The sequence below is a fragment of the Temnothorax curvispinosus genome, unplaced genomic scaffold (genome assembly GCF_003070985.1).
Source record: "Temnothorax curvispinosus isolate PA1 unplaced genomic scaffold, ASM307098v1 QBEX01006086.1, whole genome shotgun sequence".
Lineage (NCBI taxonomy): Eukaryota > Metazoa > Arthropoda > Insecta > Hymenoptera > Formicidae > Temnothorax > Temnothorax curvispinosus.
The window spans coordinates 537,107-562,229 of NW_020215866.1; the positions used below are offsets into that span (position 1 = coordinate 537,107).

A 25,123-nucleotide genomic window follows, 5' to 3' on the forward strand; every position below is an offset into this window, starting at 1 on the left:
AATATCAGTACAACTTCCATATCGCCTGTTACATTAGCACGAAGAGACAAAAGAAGGAATGAAGTATATCTTCGGTTCGACAGAAAGACAATGAAAGGTAAATGTCCTGTAAGTGGAACGAAGAGAGACAGAGAGAGAGAAAGAAATAAAATTAACGTAACGATACGACTTGTTTCAATCTCGATCGTTGACCCAGACGGCAGACGGGCTGATGATATGAAAATTTCAGTCGATCTTGTCTATGCACGGAGGAGGGGGTGATTCTCGCTCGTTACCATGGGGAGTCATGTTGAAATATTTAACAACTCGATTGCTCATTCGTTCGATGCGTGCCGAACAAACATAAAGCGACGCTTTTTCCCAGTATTACGAAAAAAAAAAAAACGTGGAATTGATAGCCGTACGCCTCGCGAAGCAATTGTGTTGCTGTCGTATCAGATGTATAATGTACACAGCGGCGCAGCGTGAAATCCACGCAGGTAGAAAGGTAGAAAGTGTAAGTGCTTTCGAGGATATCGACGTTCGCTCTATCTCGTCGGTTATCTCCCGGCACGGGAGAGATCGAGCCTCTCGTTCCTTTCGAATCTTTCCTTCATGAGACGGAGAAAAAACTAGGGAGTTCCGACGCGGATGAAGGAAGAGAAACGACGTGGAGACCTCCCTGTTGTTTGTGCAGCGTGGCAACGGCTGGGAGAAGATGGAGAACGGCGTGGCGGGAACCCGGTGCCACGATGCGACGGTGGCAGTGCATTTCACTTGTTCGGAAGCATAAACTGGGACGGTAGACGTGCCGGTATGAAAATTTCAATCGACTGGGGCGAAGTGTCGGCGTAGCGCGCGAGCGTCGAGGAGGCGGCGTCGGCGAAGGTGGATGGTAGTGACGGAGAGAGAGGCTCAGGTGGAGCAGGCACAGGTGGAGAGACGGCGAGCAGGAGAAGAAGGGAGGTGAAACGCGACGTGAGGGAGGATGAGGTGGGTAAAGTGGCTCTGGACCCTGTGTGGGTATATCGTCGTCTCTCTCCCGGTTTCTCCGCCGGTTGATTCGCCGCACGGCAGTCCTTCTCCCCATCTTCCTCCTTCTTGCCGGCGTACGAGGCCCTAGCCCGCGGCGAACTGCATAATTCATGGCCCTGCTACACACCGACCGCCGCCACCCCGGAGGACCCTCTTCCAGAGAGGGCCGCCGCGCCGCGCCGTACCGCCCAACCCCTCCTTGCGCCCACCACCTTCCACGCTTCAACTTCCTTGCCAGGGTCAGCCTTAGTCGCGTGCATTGTACGTCACCACGTATGCGCGTGCTTGCTCTAACCCTAAGCATACATCAGAAGAACTTACGTGTGTACGTACGCATGTATGCACAGTACGGATAAAGTTGGCCCTGCGACGAGCTACATGTATGCGCGCGCGCGTTTCTAACCCCGTGCACTACGCGCAGAATGTAGGCGAATATTTTGGCTGAGTTATGAGCGGCACCACCCCCCGTGGAGATAGCGCGGAGACCTAACGAGAGAGGAACGCCACGGGCGCTTTGACCGGTCTCGATCGCGTCGGGATGCCTTCCCTGACAGAGAACAAGATTCGAAGATTGGAATAATGGATCTTTACGAGGCCACTGTCAGTTTGGACAAGTTTACGCGCGCCGTTGCTCCTCCGTAGGCTTTTGCAGCCTCGGAGCCCGCTCTTTTTCTTTCACGTTGCATCTCCGAAAGTTGCGCTGCCGCTCGCGACGAGCACCGACATTTCTCGCGGCAATGAAACATCGCCTTTAAATCAGAGACGTTGTTGTAATTATGAAGTTTTTAATTACGGAATTGGTGAAAGTAAAAGACAAAGAACAGTATTAATTGTTGTCTTAATGTTTATAATTCGTGAATTTTTTTCTAATTCACATTTGGCTTGTGTAAAGTATGTACCATTTGATACCGGTTAGGATTGTGGCAGAATGAAATACTGGGGTATAAATTTCAAACGCTTAATGCCACGTGAAATATATATCTCAGTGATGCGCGGATCCTACATTTAGATAGAATAATATATCTTAAAAGGAACGCTTGTGAATAATAACTCTGATATTTTTGAAGATCGCGAAACGTACCAAATAAATATTTGCTTCTAAGAAAAGTAAAATTTTACTGTATATTTTTTTCTATAGATAATAATAATGTAGTAATTTTAACAACAAAAATCTTTTAAAATATTTTTTGTAAACACTAACATTTTTTTTTAACTAAACGTTTTGTCTCTAAACCTTTAATAGTTTTAAAATATTCTTAATTATATTGTGTCTCTGTACATCTTTTTGAACTCGTCCCTTATTAAATATTTTGACAAAATGAGAAGTCTTTTAATTTTAGTCAGATTTCGTGTTTTTAATCGAATTAAGACATACATATCATACATCTGTTTTCTTTTATGACACTTTAGCTGATAATGATTAGTATTAATTAGACAATCTTGAACGTAGCTAAATAGATAACGCGGTGATGTCGTTAAAGTCCATTGCATTAGCTGCCGAAGGCATCCTCGCGCTCAGAGTGCGATTCGTCCGGTCTACGCGTTGTACGTACACCAATCGGAAGACAAAGTGGGCACCCGAAGCTACGAGACTGCACGAAATTAATACGGAACCGGCTTTAATCTACGGACGCATTGCGGTTCGAAGCGCAGGAAAGGCGGTGGAACGAGATGCAGATATCCCGAGGCAGGCACGGCCAGCAGCCGCAAGTCGTTTTCTCGTCCTACCGGGAGAAGCGTACCGGTTCTTGCGCTGAATAAATGGGAGATGCTCTGCCATCTTGGGTTCCCATCGCTCGCGAAGATAAACATCAGTAGCAGCAGCAGCAGCCACAGCACCAACGGCACACGGCCCACGGTAGCCAGAGGGACCCTCGTAATTAGCCGAGCTTGCGTGTCTCTTCTTTTTCTCGCGTTAGAAAACGCCGCTTCGAAGACCGTAATGCTTGATGGTGTCTGTTTATGAGCGAATGATCGTCCGCGAGTCGATCAAAGCTCTTTGAAGACCGTCGGATAACCGAACGATTTCATAGAAATTACCGTGCAAATTCCAGACGGAAATACGCCGAGCGGAGAGAGAGATACGGATCACCGCTAACTTCTACGCTTCGGGCGGAAAATATTGGAGTGTCAAAGAGCCGAGACTTACTACCGTAACTTTGTGAATTAATAAGATTTGGGTAACAAGTTGCGTATCGGTGGCAGAGCTTAAAGTTCATCAAAAGATGGATTCCTTGATAAATTCAAAAAGTGGCTAACTCTTTCAAGTAATGAAGTATAGTAAAAACTAAATAAAAAAGATGCCGTAGATAATAGTACGAAATTAATTTAATACAAAGATACAGATATCAAAATATTTTAATTTTAGCTATAGGTATCTAATAATTTAAATTTTTAATTTAAAAAATCTAAATATAATACTGTGATATTAATCACGCCGGATCGTACAAAATTTGAGAAAATACTGAATTAAATAACATGTTGCTTACATGTTGAAAAACAATAAAATATTTAGATACATCGTTATAACATGATAGAACAGTGATTCTTGAAAACTTGTCTTATTTAAAATATTTCTTTACTTTTATGTTATTTTATTAAAACAGCGGTATAAAATAAACATCGTCTCACAATTTCTCTCGCGTCGACGACTGCGTCCTTGGGAGAGGGTCTACAAAAATAAGTCGCGGCGCGCCCCGGCAATTACGCGAGGACGACTTCGCCGAGTTTTAATTTGCGCGAGCTCTCGAGACGGTCGCGTATTCGTGTACGCGCGGTACTTTCCACGAATTCGCGCGCAAATTTATGCGCCCAAACGATGGAAACAGCGCTCAAAAGAGCACCATGCCTGCCTCTCTCCCACACCCACCGTAAATCTCGTCAGCTAAGAATTGCGAGTTTCCTCGGGGAAAGATGGAAAGGCACTTTGAATGCAAGTTTCTCGTCTGGCCATTTCTGGAATTTCTGCAAAAGGCAATTTTATCGCCCGGAAATCCGTGAATGCGAAACGCACGTTTTTGAACCTGTTAAATATTTGCTTAAATTAGACAGTTTTCGTCATATTTTACAAGTTGATACATATACATCGGTATTAAGTGAACGAACATTTCTTTATTTTCGTTAAATATTCTGAAATAAATTTTTGAGCGAATCAAGTACATATATTTTTCCAAGATCTTCTCTTGCCATCTCACAAGAAGAAAATCTTATCCTTGTACACGTGTATGCAGAATTTTTACCTTCCAGTGTTTCACAAGCTTCCTTTTTTTCTGCATTGTCGAAAACTTTTCGACGAGAAAATGACGCGTTTTCCGCCACGAAACTAAAGCCGTTCGCGAGCGGCGACGGGGTCGAGCTTGGATGCGAATTTTTCGTCCGAACTCAAGAGTTCGTCGACGAACGGCGTTTAACGATCCGGAAACGTTGTAAGTGTGGAGATTAAAGTGTATTCGTACACGTAGCTGCGAACCTGTGCGGCAGCAGCACTTTCCTTCTTTCTCCCATTCTCCCATTCACACCACCTTCGGAATGACACGTTGGGAACAGAGCCAAGCCAACTCTAGTACGTGCCATGGGAATGCTCCCAAATGGGAATACTTCTTCTGGCTTTTAATTTAAGTTTGAATATCAAGGAAAATAATTATCTGGCGGAATAACACGAAACAGGCAGCTTGTTAAATACCGGTTAAAATATATGAACATTTTTAATATATTTATATAAGTATGATCTACAAATTATGTAAAAAGAAGGAAAGATAATGATTTAATAAAAATAGATGGAATAAGTTAAATGTTGCTAAAGCTTACTCTTAGTCTTTATAAATCATCACTCGTCATCACTGCACAACTTTGAGTAATTACAAACGCAACAATACAAAAGAGTTATGCTGTTAAAAAGGAATGCAAGGAAAGGATGTAAATTGACAATTGGTTTTTCGCAAAGGGAGTTTTTCGTTAAAAAACTCTCGTCTTTCGGTGTTTTTCCTTCTTAATAAAGCTTAAGAATTTCGTTATTTATTTATCGAGAATATATAACACAATAATACAAGATTTGTATTATAAAATCTTTAAAATAAGATTTATTAACAGGATTTGGCAGATACAATATATTTAGATAAAAAAATAACGTAAATAAGAACATACAGATTCCTTTCTTGAATCATAAATCTGACGTCACAAATATCAGATTGATTTTCAAGACATATCTATTGAACCGTATATCGAAACTGGTTTTAGCCAAGCTTCTTAACGAAATTATTATATAAATATGAGCTATCGTAGAATACTGAGATTAGAAAAATCCCCTGTTACAAGCTTATGCTTTGTACGTATACATCGAACGTAATCGAAGCGGCATGATTGATTCGCCGATTCGCTGAACAAATTCATGTGTATTCATTCGTAAAATACACCCGTGAGCCCGTACAGGCGGATGTAGCTTTATCTGGGGCCCCATCATTCACGTTAATTCCACTTAAGCACCGATGCACCTGGCTCGCGAGCTCAACGCGACGAGCGCGCGGATAGACTCGGCAAAAATGAAGAGACGAATGCCATGCAAATCGAGCATTCGAAGTGCGCACAAGGGCACCTTATGCAGCGGCACACAGTGGAACCGAGTGGCCGAGTGCGCGGCTGCGTGGCAGCTCGAGCGAATGAAAGATGGTAGTGTGCGTATTGTAGAAAGCTGGAACAAACGGGGCACTAAATTCGCATGATTTCTTCTCGTTCCGGAGGCGAAGGCTCGCGTGGTTTACTCCGGGGCGCTTCGTCGGCGGGCGCCGATGTCGAATGTTTGCGTTCGAAATAAATAATCGACTAAAAACCAGTTGAAAGAGGATTTAATCCGAGAACGAGGGCACAAAAAATCTACCGTCTGCACGACGCCGCGCCGTTATACGCGGCGTCTTCCTCCTCGGAATGATGATTATCCACAAAAAACAAACGGACTGAGATAAGTGGCAGCGTATTAATAAATGCATAACGCTTTTCTTGCCTCAGGCAGAGGCGCGTATCAATTCAGAAATGTGGACATAATCAAGTCTCAGTAATTACAAGGAAATGATTAACTTTTTCTACTTAAAGGCATAAAAGAGCTCAACGTTACCCCGCAAGTAAAGTCGTATACGAAACGCAGATCGATAGTGCAATTAACTCACGCAAGTGCACGAACAGCTTATTTCCCATACAATTTTTATCTTTAATAGATTACATTTGGCACACGTAATGCAAGAAATAAGAGAGCTTTTAAAGTGCTGCGTGAAGCGACGCGGTCGCCGCAGGGAACGTATCTCGCGAACGTATATATGCGCGCATGAATGCCGCATTAGAGCGCGCGTGTATTTACGACGAGATTATTCACGGGGCCTAATGATTAATTGTACGTCACGATTGATCTAATCATCGGCTAAGAAACGAATGCCGTGTATCCCGGACACAATCGGCCGAGCGAGCGGGGCGGTTAAAGGTTGGCTGCGCTCCGCGACCTTAATTACTATGTCGACTAATCGATCGCGCGCGCATTGTGATCGTACTATGCTTGACACGGGTACCAGCATACGCAACCGCTTCAATAGCATCTTAATTACCGGTCAGATAATCCGATTCAGCCACTTGTGTATGTATCGATAGTAGCTCCGAGCCTTGTGTCAATCGAGTATTAAGTCGGAAAAGATGATCTCAAAGTCACCGAACTGTGCTCCGGAAGTGACTCGAAAACAGAGATAGCGTTCAAACAATTTCCATTTTGCTTCGATTCTAACAACAGGACGAAGCTTTTTAATAAAATTGAGGACTTGTCCCAGACATCATTAATTTGAGATCAGATCTATTTGAAACAATAGCTTACGAAAGTGTTGCCGGTTTGCCGAAAATCCACGATAAATTCTTAAAATCCACGAATTCACGATCGTAACGCGATATAAAACCCGGTCGCTGCGTTTATCGCCACGGATATTTTCGTCGCTGAAATAATGAGTCGCAGGAAGGGTTCTCTAAGCTCGGCAAGATAAGCATCGGGGAACGGTCGGCGGTAGTCGAGGAACCCCATAACCTCTCCTTCCCCCTTCCCCCCGTTAATTAGCCAAAAAGTGAGTTCTCTCGTACGGTCCCCTCGCTTTTCTTTTCTACGCTGCTACACACCACGACGGCACCACCGCCGTGAATAAAGTATGGTCCCGCGTTCCTCCTCCCCGCGAAACCTCCCGGTGTATCCCCCCCGACTATCCGGTACGTACGAGCTCTCGCCCCCTCGCATACAAGAGAAGAACCAAGACCAGCCAAAGAGAGCCCCACGGCGCGTTCGCCGTAGTTCTTTCTCCGGCTCGCAACATCCTCAGTGGACCTCTCTCTTTCCGTCTTCTTCTCTCGCGCCGAACGGCCGATCCTAATCTCGATAATGACGCGTAATGGCTGCTGGCGTGAATGTAGCTCTTTGTCCGTGGCTCCTGTACCGGTCGTATATCTGTCCGGTACGGGAATCGCGCCATTTCACCCCGGCGAAAAGCACAGGGAGGCCGAAACGGCCGTTTCCAGACTCTTTTTCTACGTTCACGTCGCGTCTCCCAGTCGGCCCCCCTCCCCCACGCTCTTGTCCCCGTCCAACCCTCTCCGGGTTCCAATCTCTATGTTTTGGCAAGACGCTTTCTCGAGAATCACGCTTAATCACTCTGTTCCGCGTAATGCCAGGACCAGCGAGCCGTTTGTATACGTGTGTGTGTAATATTTTTGTAACTTTATTTTTGCAGGAGCGGTTATGAGAGTTCGATGACCACGGGCCCGCGGACCATCGACGCTACCATGGACTACCTGCAGACGTGCCTCATCTTTTACCTGCTGATCCTCTGCTTCTGCGGCGGACGTTCCATAGACATATGTGAGTAGATATGTTAATTCGATCCCAGTCGATACAATTTCAAACTTCAAATCGAATTACATATACATATATGTATATATTTCTTCATCGACGTTGATGAGGGTTTAAATAATGGCTTAAATAACGATCGACTCAACAACCATAAATTATAGAATAATCAGCATATCAGGTATCAAATAATATAAAAATCAGGTTAACGGGTTGGCGATTAGATAGAAATATAGCATTGGTGATGATGTGATGTTTATCGCTCAACAACAGAGAGAGACGATTCTCTTTTTGGGCAAGATGAAGAAATCGTGGCGAGATCATGATTGAAAGACGTGTTTACATCCAAAGGCTATATAATTTTACCCCGAGGCGGGTGCCTCTCTCGCCACCGCGGTTTCACTCGATAAAAACAGAAAGGCATCCCGGTGCCCTCCCCCTCGTACCGCATTGCCCTTTGCCTTACATTAAACCTCGAGGCTCGGTTTCTACTCGGCTTGGTTTCCATCCCATTGACTCCGGCGGCCCGAGCCACCCTCCTCGTGTCAGGTAAACAGGGCGAGAAACTTGCAAAGTATCCGCCAAGAGTTCCGAAGTCAGCTCCGGGAAAGGCTTTTAGGTACTCGTTCGTGAAATCGAGCTCGAAACTTACGTATACGGGACGTATTTCGCACCCGAAGAATTTCTCGAGCAGGATCGAAAGATGGATCATGATGGTGTCTCGATTCGGTCGCACCGCACAACGCGGTACCATCCCTTTTCCTGGATGAGTGAGTAGATACGAGTTATATCGAGCGCAAAGCTTTCAAAATGTGAGATTTTGCGTTACGAGCACGAAGCTACATAATTATTCTGATATCGCGTGATTTTAACTTGCGAAATTATACCCATAAAAACTCTATTACGTAAAGAGTATTGAACAAGAGTCACAAACCGCGCGCTCGAAGAGTTCTTGACAACTTTATCAATGATAGTACTATAAAGTTTGTAAGTGTACCGGTAATCGGCTTATACTTTAACGCTAAATATATCCAGACGCGTGGGTGGCTGTTACGGGAACATACTAAATCAGGAAAGTCGATGTTAACTCTTCTAACTCTTGGAACCTAGCGTACTATTTGACCTCAAAAGCCGATACTTGGGCTACCCTTTGATCCTGCTTATACTTACACTTGAGCGTGCCGGTGTAATCCCGGAAAACAACTATATAACGTAAACTTCGCTAATTAAATTCTATCTGGTTATCAAAGCAGCTCAACATAATACTTTAAAATAACAAAACAGAACAATGGTGATTAAAGCAACATTCTGTACGAAGAAAAAGCTGCATATTGCAGCTAGATGTGATAATTTAACAGTACAGTCAAAATAGCAATCTATCAATTAACTGTTAACCGGTAATAAAAGCATCCGACTAAATTGTCACGACAGACGTAGACGTTCCTCGGTTCTTTCGGTCAAGCTCCTTTTTATTCGCGCGTAAAAGAAGCAGGTCACGGCGCATTTCAAATTCGCTCAACCGTACTTGGAATCCAATAGAATCGCGCTTCGAATACCGGTCACCGAGAGATCCATAGAGGCGTTCGGGCGTAGGTGGTGCACCGGCGTGCTCTGGCATAAGAGCATCGAGCGGAGCAGCGCCGAAATATATAAATAGTCTCGTACGAAAGACTTGGACGGAGGAGACGTTTGCGGGGGATTGCCCCCCTCCCCCCCGCAACGACTGAACTTGTACATTGAACCACGTCGGTAAATTCGCGGTTGTGTTAAGCGAGCCGGTCAGCTGTGGCCGATCGGGGGAGAGCTGAAAGGGGTCCCCGAGCAGTTGAAGCGCGCATAAATTGCAATGTTAATGTTGCCGGCGATACATAAACATGTTGCACGTCGGTCGAATTGCGGTGCCCGCGCGTCCGCGCGTACTGCACACCCTCTAGATGCCTGCTTGCCTGCGTGCGTGCATGCGTGCGAGGGTGTGTTCGATTTTGTGTATAGCGAGAGGGCGGTTGGTAAACGGTATATGCACGTATATTATAGACGCGTGCCTAGACGAGAGAGCGAGTATTCGTCGTCGTTTGTGCGTGTATATTAACGCGCCCGCGCGCTTCGCGTCGGTGTCGCGTAATTGCAGGGTGGACGCGAAAGTGTACGTGCACATACGAGCGGACGAGTGTGCTCCGGAGAGTCGGAGTGATAGGATAGGCAATTGTACAGATGCGTCATCCGGCAGGGATGTATCTGACGTAGCGAGATTTAACGCGAGCGACACATGTGGCGAACGATCGCCTTTTTTGCATTCCGGCCACGAGATTCATTGTTAACAGCGACTACGATGACGTAGCTAGGTGGTGAAACATAGCGTATAGATACGCCGATAAATATGACTCAGCCCCTAAATAAATTACGAACGTATAACACGCGAACGCATTAACTTTAATAGTTGTAAATTAATACGTGGTATATATAATAAATGAGCATGTGTATAACACACTCGTGTGTTTGTCGCATCGAGGAACACGTCGAAAACAGGCGGTAGGAGTGTAATTCGGGGAGGAAAACCGTCACGCAACGGAGCCCTCCCGCGTTTTATAACATTGTCATCCCTCTGTTACCCTCTCGGTCCTCAGCCCTCCTTCCCAATTATCTGCGGATCCATTAGGCCCTAGCGTGATAATGACGAAATTATTGCTGGAGTCTTCAGCGTATTAACATAACAATGCGGCAATTAACGCGTTATTGCCCTTCGTCCACGCTCTGTCGCCAACCCATACGTCGATACGAAGCGTAGGATGTCGTTAATTGGAGAAAGGGATTTCAAAAATAAAAATAATATGAAAGTCTGCTCGTTTTAAACTTCTAATAATAATAAAAAGTGTTATGATAAATATATATACATATATATATATAATAAAACGTATCGAAAAGAACATTACATGTAAATTAGACAAATTTAATATGCGTCGAGATATGCGTATTATTGTATATATTGTAATTTATTTTTTAATGATTAGAGAGTATAATTTGCATCGAATATCACACAAGTCGAGCCTGATCACGAATATCCCTTATTTGCGAAGAACGCTGTAATTGAGACAATCACGCATCCTACATGTGCAGATTAGCGGATTATTTGTACAGTCACCTATGCATGCGCACAAATAATTCTCATGGCCGTATTCCCTTCGTATAGATACAGTTATCAAAACATTCCCCGGGTTATCATTACAACTTGTCACTCCTTTGTACGCTCGGGGCAGCCGTTAATACCGGCTGACAGCTTCTGCGGGGCTTGTTTGAAAGACGCGATTATTCCGTACGACAAAGGCACCGCCGACACTTTCTGCACGTGTACGTCGTATGTCTCTCGGATATAAAATCCCCGCGACGTAAACATTCCCAAGCTGGTATTCCGACATCTGTTCCTTACCCTCCGCGCCGAGGCTCCGATCTCCACCGTTCGGCTTGATCACGCGCCAGAACCGACAGTTTACGCACGCCCGCGTACAACACCAACTTCAGATCTCTTCGTCCTTAACGACTCCGGATAAATCGCCTCGAGTGCAATCGACTTAACTCCCGCCGTCTCTCGGCAAAAGGCGCAGCCTTTGGGCACATATCCGGCGAACGAGGAGTGAATCGGGAGAATCAAGTGGGATTGACATGTTGAAAGGACGTCAGCTTGAGAGACGCCCGAGCGAGATAATCCTCCGGCTTTCCGCGTTCCCTCGATCGCGGATCGCTATTTTTCGATCGGGGCGATATATCCTCTGGACTCTATCCGAGATCTTCGTCTCGAAATATACACGAGCGAGAACGATCATCGTCGTTTCTCGCCGCGTCGCGATAAACCCTTTTCGTATCTCATCAGGATCGACTTGAGCGACGGCGCGGCGCGCGGCGTCCCGGCGCGGCGGCATCGCGGAATGTATCGAGCAACGAGGACGAATCCAGGGAGAGAATCCGAGGGATGTCTCGCGCTTGACGCGCTGAAAGGACGTCAACTGTCAGACCGTCGACTAGTGACGTCGAGTGTAATAATCTCCGACTTTCGGGTTCGAAGGGCGTGCGTCAATCCGCCGTGCCGCGCGGATCTGTATTTTCATAAGGCCGACCCACGAAAGCAAACACCGCGTGCCCGACTGCACGAGTACGAAGGGTTCGTGCCCTAAAACGCTCTTCGCGCATTCTGACATCAGCTGGAACGAAAGAATTAGACGACGTTCGAGGAGGTCCTTCATTCGAGCAAGGATTTACATTCTTACTGACACGCTTTCTTTCTATCTGCACAAAAGAGTATTAATAAAAATTCTCGAAAAAATTGCCCGAGTAGTATTCATATAATAGTATTATAATTATACATTTTCTTTCTTTTTCATCTTAAAGTAAAAAAAATTAAATTACGTTATGAATAATGTCCGGATAAATTTTTCGCGATTTCATTCATTTCTAAAGATAAATAGCTGTTAGAGTAGATATTTTTTACGAAGCAATGTCAATATAGAGTGTCTACCTCTTTTTGTACCTATCTATTAACGTCAGACACATCAGAGAATAAAACTGCTTAGTTTTGATAAATCCAGGCCACGAAGGCACGAACCCCCGTACAAAGGGGTTGTATTTTCGACCCTCGAGGTCTAAGTAACGCACGCAACACGAGACGGTGATTTCCAGTCCACGCCTAGGGGGTTTCAAGGGTGGAACGGTCGCGGCGCGGTAGAGAAGGACGCGGACGCGGTGAACGGGATGAGAAAGAGCGAGAAAGAAGTAGGGACCTTGGAGAAGTAGGAGGGCCGGTGTAAAAGTAGTACTTCCGTTCTGCCAGCCGTCGCGGCGCCAGGAGGACGGGCATGCGCGTTTTCGTCGACGCCGAGTTACCTTCCACCTAGAACGAATGTTTGTTTTCTCTGAAAGAGGCGAAAATGGCTCCCCAAGTCTGACAATGCCCGAGGAAACCGCGCCTCATGGCTTTCACGGCCCTACGAAAGGGTGCAGCGCATTACTCGGGGGAAGGGGGGTGGCAAGCACGAACTTCTTTCGGGGTCGACGCTCTTACAAACATTCATTCTAATTTCACCGATGCCCCGGAAAACGGGCGCGGCATTACAGTCGAAAGGGAGAAACCTTGCGGTGCAGGTGTCCACCTGCTAATTCCGTTGAGCAAACATAACGAACCGAGTCCCGAGTCCCGTCGTAGTTGAGCCGTGCGGAGAAGCTGATTATCATTAACACACAAACGACTAGACAGTACCCAAGTTACATCTTGTGTAGAATTTAATCTGGATTAAATGTCGGTATTGCAATATCGCGGTCACGTTATATACCTGCCCTCGAAATAACGATGTAACAAATGCATCTTAAGGGACTTTAAATAAAATTCGTATTTTCTTAACGATTCGAAATTTCACTATAGAGCTTTGCAAGATAGCTATTTAATGTCTTAATATTTGAAAAATATGCACGATATAATAACCAATTTCTCTTTATACAATGTTTAAGGATATGTATGATTGCAGGAGACAGCTCGTACGTTATAATTAGTCGAGACGTTTTGACGTAAAGAAAAAAACAAAGATTGAGTTAACCCGAGGATTAGGTGCGAGTCATGATTTATGCGCTAATATCGTGCTGCAATGAGATGGGGAAGTTTAATATGTTTTTCGTGAAAGTCCCGGTGCGTAATTAATTTACATTCGTGCCCGAGGAGAGAGAAGTGCGAGTAAGCGCACCGAAAGCCGACCGCGACTCTGGTGCGCCGTCATTAATAATAATCCTGGAATTAACAAAGGAAGGGTGATGCGAATTATTAAATTCGCCGAGATAGAAAAGCTCGTTGTTGGTGTCTACCCTCACCGCACTTCCTCTATTTTTCTTCCCTAATTTGCCGAGAGATTCGTTAGTCTTCTGTGCAATTTGCTTTGCCATTATTATAAAAGCCGCGCTAATTACTTGCCGTATTCGTCTACCAAAGACGATCTTTGACTTCGTCCGGGATGAAGGGAACAAAATTATGTATATGAGACGTGATGTGTGTAAATCCATAATGAGCATCCGCTTGTGTATATCGCAGCAAATTACATGCATTTTTTTGAAAAAATTATATACAGAGAAAAACATAGCCGTTTCCATAGTCAAACGACTACACCGAGTATATATTAAATTATTAAAGTCAGCCTCACCTAGCGGATAAAGACGTGACTTACCACTGTGTTAAAGGTTAATTCAGAACCATTCTCAGTTGCCTGAAGAAGGAGGAGTGGTTTGCTACCTCGAGTGCGACGTGAATGCTTCGCGGGAGAGGACAAACGACGGCGGAGAAGGAGATCCGTTCTTGTAAAGGAAGAGATTTACGATATTGCGCAATTCGTAGATCTCTAACAAATCGCGCAGCCTTCATCGCCGCCTCAACTTGTAACTTAACCGTTGGAAGTCTGATTCAACGCCAAGACGTTTCAATTACCATTTCGGTATTTCGAGATTCGCGGCGGAGAAAATCGTTTATCAACTCGACGTGCACGCAGATATATATATTGCATATAGAACATACGAAATGTGGAGGCGGAGAAAAAACTGTATTTCCGCGGTACTCTCAGACTATCAAGTAACAACAGATACAAAAGCAACGCTGGGTGCTGGGATACGCGCCGGAAGAATTTCTCTGAGAATTTATTACGATTTTTCTATTACAATCTCTCTTACGTCGCCTCGAACGTATTGCGTTCTCTTCCTGGCGGCGGCTTGTTCGCCGACCGTTTCGTGGTTGTCTCGGGTTTCGCGGAGGAGAGCCGTCTCTCTGGAAAGAAGCGGTTATCAGTTTGACAGTGACGCGGTTAAAGAAGGAGAGCGAGAACGAGAGCGGGCGGGCGAAGACGAGAGACCGACGTTGAGATGGTGAGGAGGGGTTGCGAAGGCATTCAATTTCCCTCTTCTCGCGGATGGAGGGCGGCACACACCCTTCCGTTCGGAGCTGTCACTCCCCGAGAATTATGGTCGCCGAATGAGTGGCTGGGGCGGGCCAAACGTCGCATAACTTACTTCTTCTTCTTCTTCTTCTGCCCGTTCCCCTGCACTCTTTTCCAGGATGTCTATAAATACAAGAATCGAACTCGGCCTGCCTACTCGGAGCCTAACTACTCGAAGACGATCTCGGAGCGTAAGCCTTCTCGTTGCTGGATGTTGCTCACCGCGCGTCACCGTCGCATCGGGCGCGTACCGGAAGGAGCGCGACGGGAAGACGATCGATCTCCGAGAGTCGTGTGTCGCGCACCGGATAGCAATGATTACGAAACTTATTTGTCTGAATGCGTTTTTTGTCGCTTCAATGAAACTTGAGACAGTCCCCGACAGTATTTTTAGCTTGATATAGGTCTGGCGATGATTACTAGAAATTCTTCTGTATAATTGTTTCCTCGTCTCCCGGAGCGGTGAAAGCTCGGGTGAAAGTGAAGAGAACGAATGATGAAAAATAGGGATATTATTCTCTGTAAACTTTTATATCTTGAATGTTTGTTGCATATCTATATATGAAAGATACGTACGTCATGCAATTTTGATTCACACTCAAAAGAATATTAACAAGTGAGATATATATGTAAACAAATAAATTAAAATTTTTACCTAAAACTTCACTAACTAATACATTCAGCAATCTTAAGAAACATGGTTTTATAACTCATGCTTTTTTTTATTTTTAAAAATGTATTGAAATTAATATCGTGTTACAAAACTTTAGATTCGCTAGAAGTCAAATACGCAAACCGTTTATAAATTAAACTTGCATGTATGTTGTCTTATCGTTTTGCGTTAATCGGATAATTAAGCACTGCTATTTAGTCAAAGTGAATGAATGTTTTTACCTTTTTTTTTTTTAAATCTCATTCAAACCCGAAATCTTCGGCGCCGTTTGGAAAAAGTAGATGTTTACAACCCTCTTATTTACGCCAGACATCTTTTCGATGCCAGACAGACATCCGCGACGATGAAGGAAGCGGTCGGAAGAAAAGTTTGTGGATTTAAGATCGTTGGACGAATAAACGAGCTCGATAATCGTTGACGGTTCCGACGATGGCTCAGGAAACAGCTGTCGTTAGGGTCATTCGGAGTTGAATTTTCTCCACGGATTTATCGAGTTTACCGAAGCGCCGCTCAAGTCTCGCCACGATTTCTCGCTAAGGAGCTGTATATCATTCGCTCGTTTCCCGAGAATCTGGCGCGATCTCTCTGCTACGCCAACAGATCTGCTTTGACCTCTTCTCAAGGTACAACGGCTCGTTCTCGTTCGCGAGTGCTGCTTTGATCATCGGCAGGCCTGCGCGGATATATAATTTCAAGTCATCCCCGGCACTTATCTTTCTTCGATTTCAAATGGAAATCCGTTCTCGGTATCGTGTTAAGCGCCGTAATTATCGCGGAACGCGCGATCCGGCCGAGCGATAAATACGACGCTCCGGAGCGGCGCGGCGGCGCCCGCGATGCCTTTTTCATCGTTTTCGCGACCGGCGCGGGTTTACACGGGTTGACCTCGAAAGAAGTAGTGCCGCGATGTTCAAGCGCGCATAATGAAACCTGATAAACTTCAGTTCTCGCCGAAAATAACGGCGCAACACGACTCTCTCGAGAAAATAAGAGCTTGTTTAAAACAGGCTTGTTTAAAACAACTTTTAATGACGACAGAAAGTTTAAGCTAAAAAGAGCATATCGTTGATGCGAGACAAATGATATATCAATTACATTACGTGACCTTTGGTTATGAAAAATGCTGCATGTTTTTTTATTAGATTTTATTCTGTTTTAAATGTCGAATACATTTGTTATTATAACAGCGTTTTAACTTAGGTATTTAATAATATTATATATTTAATATTAAAAAACTAAAAATTGATAAAGAAATTAACGTCTATTCAGATTATCATTCAAGAGAAACTAAATTCAACCGAGAAAATATCGTGTTATTAGGTTATTGAAGCTCTCCGAGGCAATTCGTACTGCACGCGTGTCTAAAATGGACTTTACATCCGAAGTTTATATCGTTCATTTATTCTCGCCCGAGACAAACATATAATTGAAGCAATTTCCTTTATTTGCAGCACAATGCATCGCACCCCTGGGGATGGAGTCGGGCGCGATTCCCGACGCGGACATCACTGCGAGCTCCAGCTTCGATAGCGGAAACGTCGGGCCGCATCGCGCACGGTGAGTGAATTACTGATTCGTTTACGCAGCGCGCATCACACACAAATCCGACGCAATACAAATCCGGAAATTTCATCATATTAGCTCAGCTTACGGACCGTGAAAAACGCAACGCAACGGCGCGGCGTGCGCGGTTCGCGTTGCGAGATCGACGGCATAATGCGGCGATATTCGAATCAGCTTGAGCATTCACCGGTTTCATATCTCGTCGAGAGTGCGGTGTCCGCGCGTTAACTAAAAGCCTACTCGGGAGTTCTCAATCTGTTCACTCGTGACTCGTAACTGGCTCTCGATTATAGGCTATTTAAGAATGCCCGGCGCGCGGAACGACACAGCGGAAACGACGAGAGGCCGAAGAAGCGGAAAGTCATCATTCTCGTGAAAGATCTCGCGATAGATCATCTACAAGTTGAGCAATTCGACGGGCTGCTGCGCGGGCGACACGTCCGTCATCCTGTCTGTCCTCGAGATAGTTGACGATCGACCGGTCGAGCGGTCGCACCGTATATTAATCACACCCTACTAAACCGCACGTCTAATTCGGCCCTCAGTCCCGCAATGAGGATTAATGACGCGCGGCTTCCCGCATGCAGAGCCATTTGTATCGGCCGTTCCGAAGCTCTTAGACGTCGTTAACGTGCCCCGTAGCATACTCCTTTGATTATGCGTGTCAGCTAATTACCATTCCGGCGGGACAAACGCGCGACGACGAGGTGGACGGACGGGAGTACAACGTACAGACGGGGGACGAATGTCCAAACGCAAGGGAGAATCATCGGGACCACCTAGCGCGCTAATAAACTCGCGCTCTCGCAAGACATTAGTCGCTCCACCACGTGCCCTTTCGCCCGTAATTGAAATTCTGCTGTATTAACCGAGTCATGCGTGAATTTTCAATATTCCGCGGGATGTAATCAACTCTCGTCACTATTAATCAATCGTCGATGCGTGAACATAAAACAGATTAATGCATGAAATTAATTGCGGCGTGTATCGAGGCATAGGTAATCAGTCGATAGATGAAACGGAGATACGCGTGCAAGTCAATTTCGCAATCGATAACGTCACGCGAGAGCCCCTTCGGTGCAACAACCGCCAGTATCGTTTCAGACCGCATTGTCGACTAGGAACTTCTTTGACGGCATTTTTGAGGCTTCGCGGTATTACGGGCTTCGCGCGGCGAATACCCTACTTACCTATCCGCTTACCATAAAATACTTCTATCTAGTATCTAGTAGTCGGAACAGCAGTTTACTTTGTAAGGCTTAAATTTAAAAAAAAAATCACAAAATCCTACAATTCACCAATTTGCAGATACAATACCTTCCAAAAAATATCCTTTACAGTACATTACTCATATTTACACGTTAATCGTTTTACAGTTATTTGATATATTGTAATAAAATGTACGCGCGCGTGTATCGATGTACTCGCATAAATGGAAAAATATTATCCTCGCGAAGAAATCCTCTCGATCGTTCAACAACAACCCCGACGACGTCGCTCGAGAGGATCTTATTCACCTTAGCAACGGATCATTTCCCTCCATGTTCCTAAGTCCCGACCTCGGAGAGAGCGACGCGCATCTCTCCAGTTCGACAAACCATTCCTCCTCGATAATCGGTTCCTCCCGTCTAAGGACCCCGCTCCGATTCCGCCGACGTGGCAGCCTCGCTGTTCAAGTCGGCGTAATCGTCCGTTCTGAGATTTATCGCGGACCAGGAGTGCGCCGTGCGCGTGGAATGTCTTTGATGCCCCCGGACTGTATCAAAGTGGCAGCCAGGCAGTTCGAGGTCTCTTAATGGGCTATGAGTTATGATCTTTGGCGGTATGGCGGATATTACTCCTTTCTCTTTCTCGTTCTTCTTCCCGCCCGCGTCCACGCGCCGTTTCTACATCCGTGCATCACCGGCTTCCTTTTGCTCGTTCTCTATGCGTTCCGCCTCTTCCTCGCTCCTCTTCTCTCTTCCTGTCCTGTCCTTTCGCGCTGTTTCACTCTGTATTCTCCTTGCCAAACCACGCCGGGAAGCGCCCTTAGACAGACACACGGCAAATCCTAGTCGGCCGGCTTTTACTGTCTTCCACGTCAAAGCAACACTTAAAGTTCTGACACTTCAGAGAGGACGGTAGCTCACCTCTTTATTGCGCGAGAACATTTTTGCTCGTCGCGCGTACACGAGTTCCGCCGGCGCGCGGCGGATTCATTTGGCACCCGCCACCCGCTTCTCTCTTCGGGGGTCTCATCTCTCTTTTTCTTCCCTTCCTTAAATTTTTCCTTCGCCGTACACTCGTCTCCGTCGTGTTTCGTACAAGGCGGCACCCTCGCGTTGTCGTAAGCGAGGGATCCCGTCGGGGAATTCCCGAAGAAATGCTTTCATAAACTTTTCATAGTTAATAAATGCGCCCACGACAAAATTCACGTCACGATGCGGCGTGCCATGCTCCTCGGTAAATATGCTTTATTAATAAATGCCTATAAAGTAATACCGCTTCGTGGATTATCACGTCCACGGGATAGCAGTAATTTACGACGACAGAAAGAATTCGAAACAGATTCGCTCTCGTCGGCTTAGTTTACGAGCCGTGGAATCGTATCCACAAGCGTATCACGGTCGTGCGTATTTCATGGCCATATCGCGGACGACACAGGGAAGCATTTTAATGCCATAGACGAGCCCGCGAAAGGTATATGCGAATACAATTATTAGCCAGCTCTCGAAGTGGCTTCGCCGTCATTTCCCCGCGACGGTGTCAGCTCATCTTTAATTCATGTCATCCGGGACTTCGGTTCGATCGATAAATTATAATTTCATCCCGTATCGCGTTGGCGAGAGCTGACGGTTATCCGTCAGACACGCGGCCGATCACGTATTTATACGATTTCCTCTGTGCGCGACCGATGCCGATGCTTCCGCTCTCGGCTCTCGGTATTCATCCACCGCGATAACGGCGTTTTCTTATCAACTAAATGTGGGCGCGAATTCTCCGCACGCCGCAAATCCCGAACGAACATTCAAAGAGAGATTTCAATATTACGAGGCCGCGCGCTACATTCTTCGTATTCCGCATTCCGCATTCAGGAAGGTTTACCTAATTCTGAAGTGCCGTTTTTTTTTAGAACGTTCTTATATGAAGCTATAAACGGGAAATACAGCGAATCGAAATATAATAAACCTAAACCTCTCTGAATTTACATAGAGATAAGAATGTATGAATCCGTAAAAGCGTCACGCGAGACGGGAAAGTTCGGATGGGACGCGCGCGCGTTGGCGACTCTTTTCCTTTCCTCACGATGGGATTCCCCCGGAGAAGCTCTCCCTTTTTCCCTCGGCGATCGTAGCGCGATAAGAAAGCGGGAAAGGGAAAATAAAGGTCCGTAATCCCAGAACAAATATTTATTCTTCCAGGCTGAAGCAGGAGAGCCACGGAGGTGCCTGGTGTCCGAAGCAGCAGATCACGGCAGAGCCGCGCGAGTGGCTGGAAATCGATCTTCACACGGTGCACACGATCACGGCGACCGGCACTCAGGGCCGCTTCGGTAACGGCCAGGGTGTCGAGTATTCGGAGGCGTATATGCTGGAGTACTGGAGGCCGAAACTGGGAAAGTGGGTTCGCTATAGGAACTTGCATGGCGAAGAGGTGAATCTTACTCTCCGTTATTCCGATCTATATCTTTATGTGAATAATGATTAACATACGTACAGCATGTTATATTGATGATACCTTTTGTCGAGAACGAATAGAAGTTCAGAATAATCGAGGTCAGGGATGTGCCTCGAAATTAGTGCGATACAGAACGGGCGTAGTCGGCGTATTTATAGATTGCGAAGCAGCGGGTCAAAACGTACAAGATTCCCATACTGACAAGACCGCGGAATTCATTATATATAATCCGCTATCTAAAGCGACCGATTTAATCGTGCGAATCGGCAGCGCGCTGTAGAAGACATTTCGTTTGGCGATTTGATTCGACACAGCGATTGCGGCGATCCAATCCGCTAGTAGGATTACGTACGGACGTAGTCACGCGGTTAAATTTAGTCGCGGGCAATACGCATAAAGCGCCGAGCGCGCGCACGCACGATTATTGAGAATGATTTGTAGTTGTGTCCGCGGGTATCTGCGGCGCGGCTACGGGTAGTAACTAAAGCGTGACGTTAACAAGACGTAAATCTCCGATGTAATATGCCGCGTTGGAGAGCGTACGGGGCGCGCGGTACGTGATGTAATTTACACAGATATACTGGTAACCGTGAACCTAAGTCTTTAATTAGCGCCGTCCGCAATAATCACATCGCTACCGGCGATCTACCCCGTCCGGCAGCGAGAATAAATTTCGCGCTCGGCAGTCGCGGCCGGCGAATTTCGGCGATTCGCGAAAGTGGTAATAAGATGACTCCTGGCGCGGCGTACGCTCGAATAATCCATAAATCCTCCGTCGTAATTTACCGGACTGGCTGGCGTACCCCAGCGTCGAAATCAAGGAAACGTCCACCTCGTGCGCCTCGTAAAATCAGTCAGTGTCTCCGCGCGGCACGTGCCTATTTAACGCGTGCCTGCCTCGCGTTTCGGCTCGCGGAAATCTATCTCGAGTGCGGACTCGACAACTCACGAGCCGGAGAATGTCATCAATTTCCGAAAACTGACGAAAGGAAAGAGAGGCCGAGCGCGTCCGGTCGCGTTCGGGGAGTAGCTTTCCTTGGGAGTTGGCAGGCGCGAGCTTATTTGTATAGAAGGGTGGATCAATAAAATGAGGGAAGAGAGAAGGTAGTAGCGTGCAGACGGGTCAGACGATTCCGGCTCACCTACATAGGCGTACCTGTCTGGATATATGCGAATGCTTTTGGTAGCGCGTGTATACGACGAAGGTCGAATCCGTAGGAACGCGGACCGAGCCACATTTGCATGCAGCCGCGAAGCGACTTGGTTTTCCTATATACGTATTACGTGCAGTTCCCTTAATACGGACGCTACGTACACTTCTAACATTTCCATCTGTGTATTTTAAGATATCATCTGGTACCAAGCACCAAGGCTGATTGTACGCACGATAAATTATTTAAAATGATAAATTATTTAATTCAACCGATAAAGCACTATTGTTAACATCTATATATATAATATACATTGATATTGACACTGTAAGATTCATATCATAACAAAGTTGAAAATAGTACCAATGCATGCATTTGCCTCTCATTGTCGCAGTTACGAATTATGAGTCATAAGATAAAAGAATGTTTCTCATTTCAACAAACGTAAAAAATGATTTGTGAAGAGAAGTACTTATAATGTAAAGATTCAGTTAATTTGTTGTACATTCCATTTCTCCTATAAAAAGGAAGGTCATAAAAATTTTATGAAGTCTCGGAATTATGAAAAATACTTCTATTGATTTATGCGTAGCCATTATTTCACAGCAACTCTCAATACAATTCTCTTGATAGAAAGAAAATAAATGAAATATCCGAGAAATATCTTTCATCTTGTAATCATTTGCATATCCCATATAATTCGCTTGTGGCGCGATGTAAGGTACCTGTTGGAATGGAAGGGCCCACCCAGAAAACATCAGCAGTAGGGATAAACCTGCAGAAATTTGTGTCTCTTCCTCCCGCTGTGCGCGCTCCGCGTTATCCCTCGCTTAATTACACCACGGGACTCGGTTTATCCGAGACATAATCTTTCTTAATAACCCCGGTCCGATGTGGACGACATCACCGATAGAAACAACGCAGCTGTCATCGTCTATATTTTACATTCAATGATCTTGAACGCGACGACTATTAAAAATAGTGTCCTAAGAGAAGATAATTCATTTTAATATCCGATAATAGCAGATAGAATAGATAATATGCGTTATTGCCTTGTTATCGGGTCCTCTGATGTCTAATTAATGTCTGATTGTGAGCATATACATTACCGCTCAAAAGTATTTGCCATCCTAGAAAAAATGTAAAACATTCTAGTTTTTTGCAGTAAACTCAATTTAAAGTAGAGATTATTGCATGGCACGTACTCATTGTTAACAAAACTAATGTTATATTGGTATCCCTTACTTCCTAATTTCATGTAATTATTTTGCGTACGGAAAATCTCAAATAAAGAATACATTTTCCGAGATCATCACGTTGGTTTTGTAGAAGCCAAAAATCAATTACAATTAATCAACAAAATCCCAACTGTGTAAGGCTGCGATAAAAAAACGTGACGGCTACATTAATGAGGCAAAAATGTAAAATAATGTTACTTTCTTGTCAAATCATTTAATATTGTTTAAATAACATGTAACTATCTATCTATGCAATAAAGACATGTAGCAAATTATTAACTTTTATTAAAATTTTATTAATAAACTCATCTCTAATAAAATTTCTCTCGAAATTTGTTTAAGGTGGCTTTAGAGCGGTAGTGTATACATTAATTGATATTCAGTATTGGCAGTATTGGCAGTCCTATCACAAAAATCTACTAATGTATATCATAAATCTGCATAATCATCATGTGTCACAGAAAGTTTTTATTTAAATACAGCCGTGAGATGTTTATCCCTCATAATCTTCCACGACGACGCGTGGCCATCAACACCGCCTCTACGACGTTCAGCTACCAACGCTGCAACGGTAGCAGCCTACCGCGACCGATCCACATACACAAAAAGCAACACGCACAAAACATTAACATAAAATGGGTGTTGCTATCCGCCACGCCTTCGCACCACTTCGTGACTTCGAGTCGCTCGTTGGAATTCGCCTACCACGAAAAGTGACGAGAAACTGCAGCGACACGGTCGAGGAATAATTTGAGAGACGATCGTTCACCTCGGCGCGTCGCGGCGTGCTTGAGAAAAGTCTTTCACGACAAAGCAGACCGACGTTGCTCGGGCCTCGGCCGGTCTGCGACGCGCGCGTGGGCGCGGAAGATAAATATCAAGATTACTTATTTTTCTCGGCGCACGTCTCAACGGCTCGTAAATGCCGTCGTAATTTGGCCTCGTCGCTCAGTGTCGTTCGCTCGGGGTCTTTCGGGAATTAAGATTCGCCGCCGCATCGGGGACCGACCGCACGCGAAACCGGCCGCCGAATTGTGAGTCATCTTCGTAAAAAAATTCGATAGTGCAGCTGGTCGCGTCGCATCGTGCCGGCGAGTGTAACGAAATCTGGGTTATAAAGTAAGAACGCGCGATATAAATGACAGTACTAAATATCCAATGTACTTTTCAACAGCCAAGTCGAGACACCTCGATGGGGATTCTTCGCAAAAAAAATTACAAAACTACACACATTGTAGTACCTATATGAATATTTAAAGGAAGGGAGATATCCCACGTATATCCATGTATTCTAAAACCTTATCATTTTCCTGCATGGATTTTTTAAGTATCCAACATTCCACGTGCAAATATTCCACAGTAAATACTTCGCGGTGTATTAATACAAAGCTTTAACCCCTTCTCGCTTTCCGACGTGCGAAAATAACTCCAGATACAATCATCGGAGGAGAGAAACAGGATGCTATTACGTACATACACTCGGCAAAGCTACACACGTAACTGTCAACCTCCGGAAACGCCCACTATGCGATTCCGTCGCCTAGCAGAAAATTTCTCACGTGTCGGTTCATTGTATTTGCCCATCCGACGCCTTGGTACCGTCCGTTTCAATGTGCTAAACATCAGGTACCGCCGCGTCGCGGCGCAAATAAAACGGTGTCAGCTACCGGTCCCAATTACCGCGCCACCCAGCGCGGAACGTGCCGGTTCGCGCGGTCACGAGAATCATCTTTAAACGCGTTTCCCATCGTGCGATCGTGAGCTCATTTTTCTAGTAAATAGAAAAATCAAAAAGGTACAAAATAGAAATAGATCCGCAAAAAGACGAGTGTATGGCTAACTGAATAATTCATTGTTAACCCTCACCCTTTCCGGCAGTCCAGCTGGATCTCTCAAGATTCGCGAATAAATCATAAAAGAATATCAAGTTTATTTTAAAAATACATTTACATAGTTATACAATGCGTGGAAAAATATGTCCGAATTTGTAGAAATTATTAATAATTGGC

At 45.2% G+C, this 25,123-nt stretch overlaps 1 protein-coding gene across 2 annotated transcripts in view; it reads left to right on the plus strand.

Annotated features, from left to right (window-relative positions):
- LOC112455432 (discoidin domain-containing receptor 2-like) overlaps nt 1–25,123 on the plus strand; it is a 100,884-nt gene that overhangs the window by 61,926 nt on the left and 13,835 nt on the right. For both annotated transcript variants that reach the window (XM_025017332.1, XM_025017334.1), the window contains exons 2-4: nt 7,761–7,888; nt 16,957–17,062; nt 20,470–20,701. In XM_025017332.1, the coding sequence (XP_024873100.1) occupies nt 7,780–7,888; nt 16,957–17,062; nt 20,470–20,701 (447 nt within the window). In that variant the 5' untranslated portion in view covers nt 7,761–7,779. The remainder of the gene's footprint in view (nt 1–7,760; nt 7,889–16,956; nt 17,063–20,469; nt 20,702–25,123) is intronic.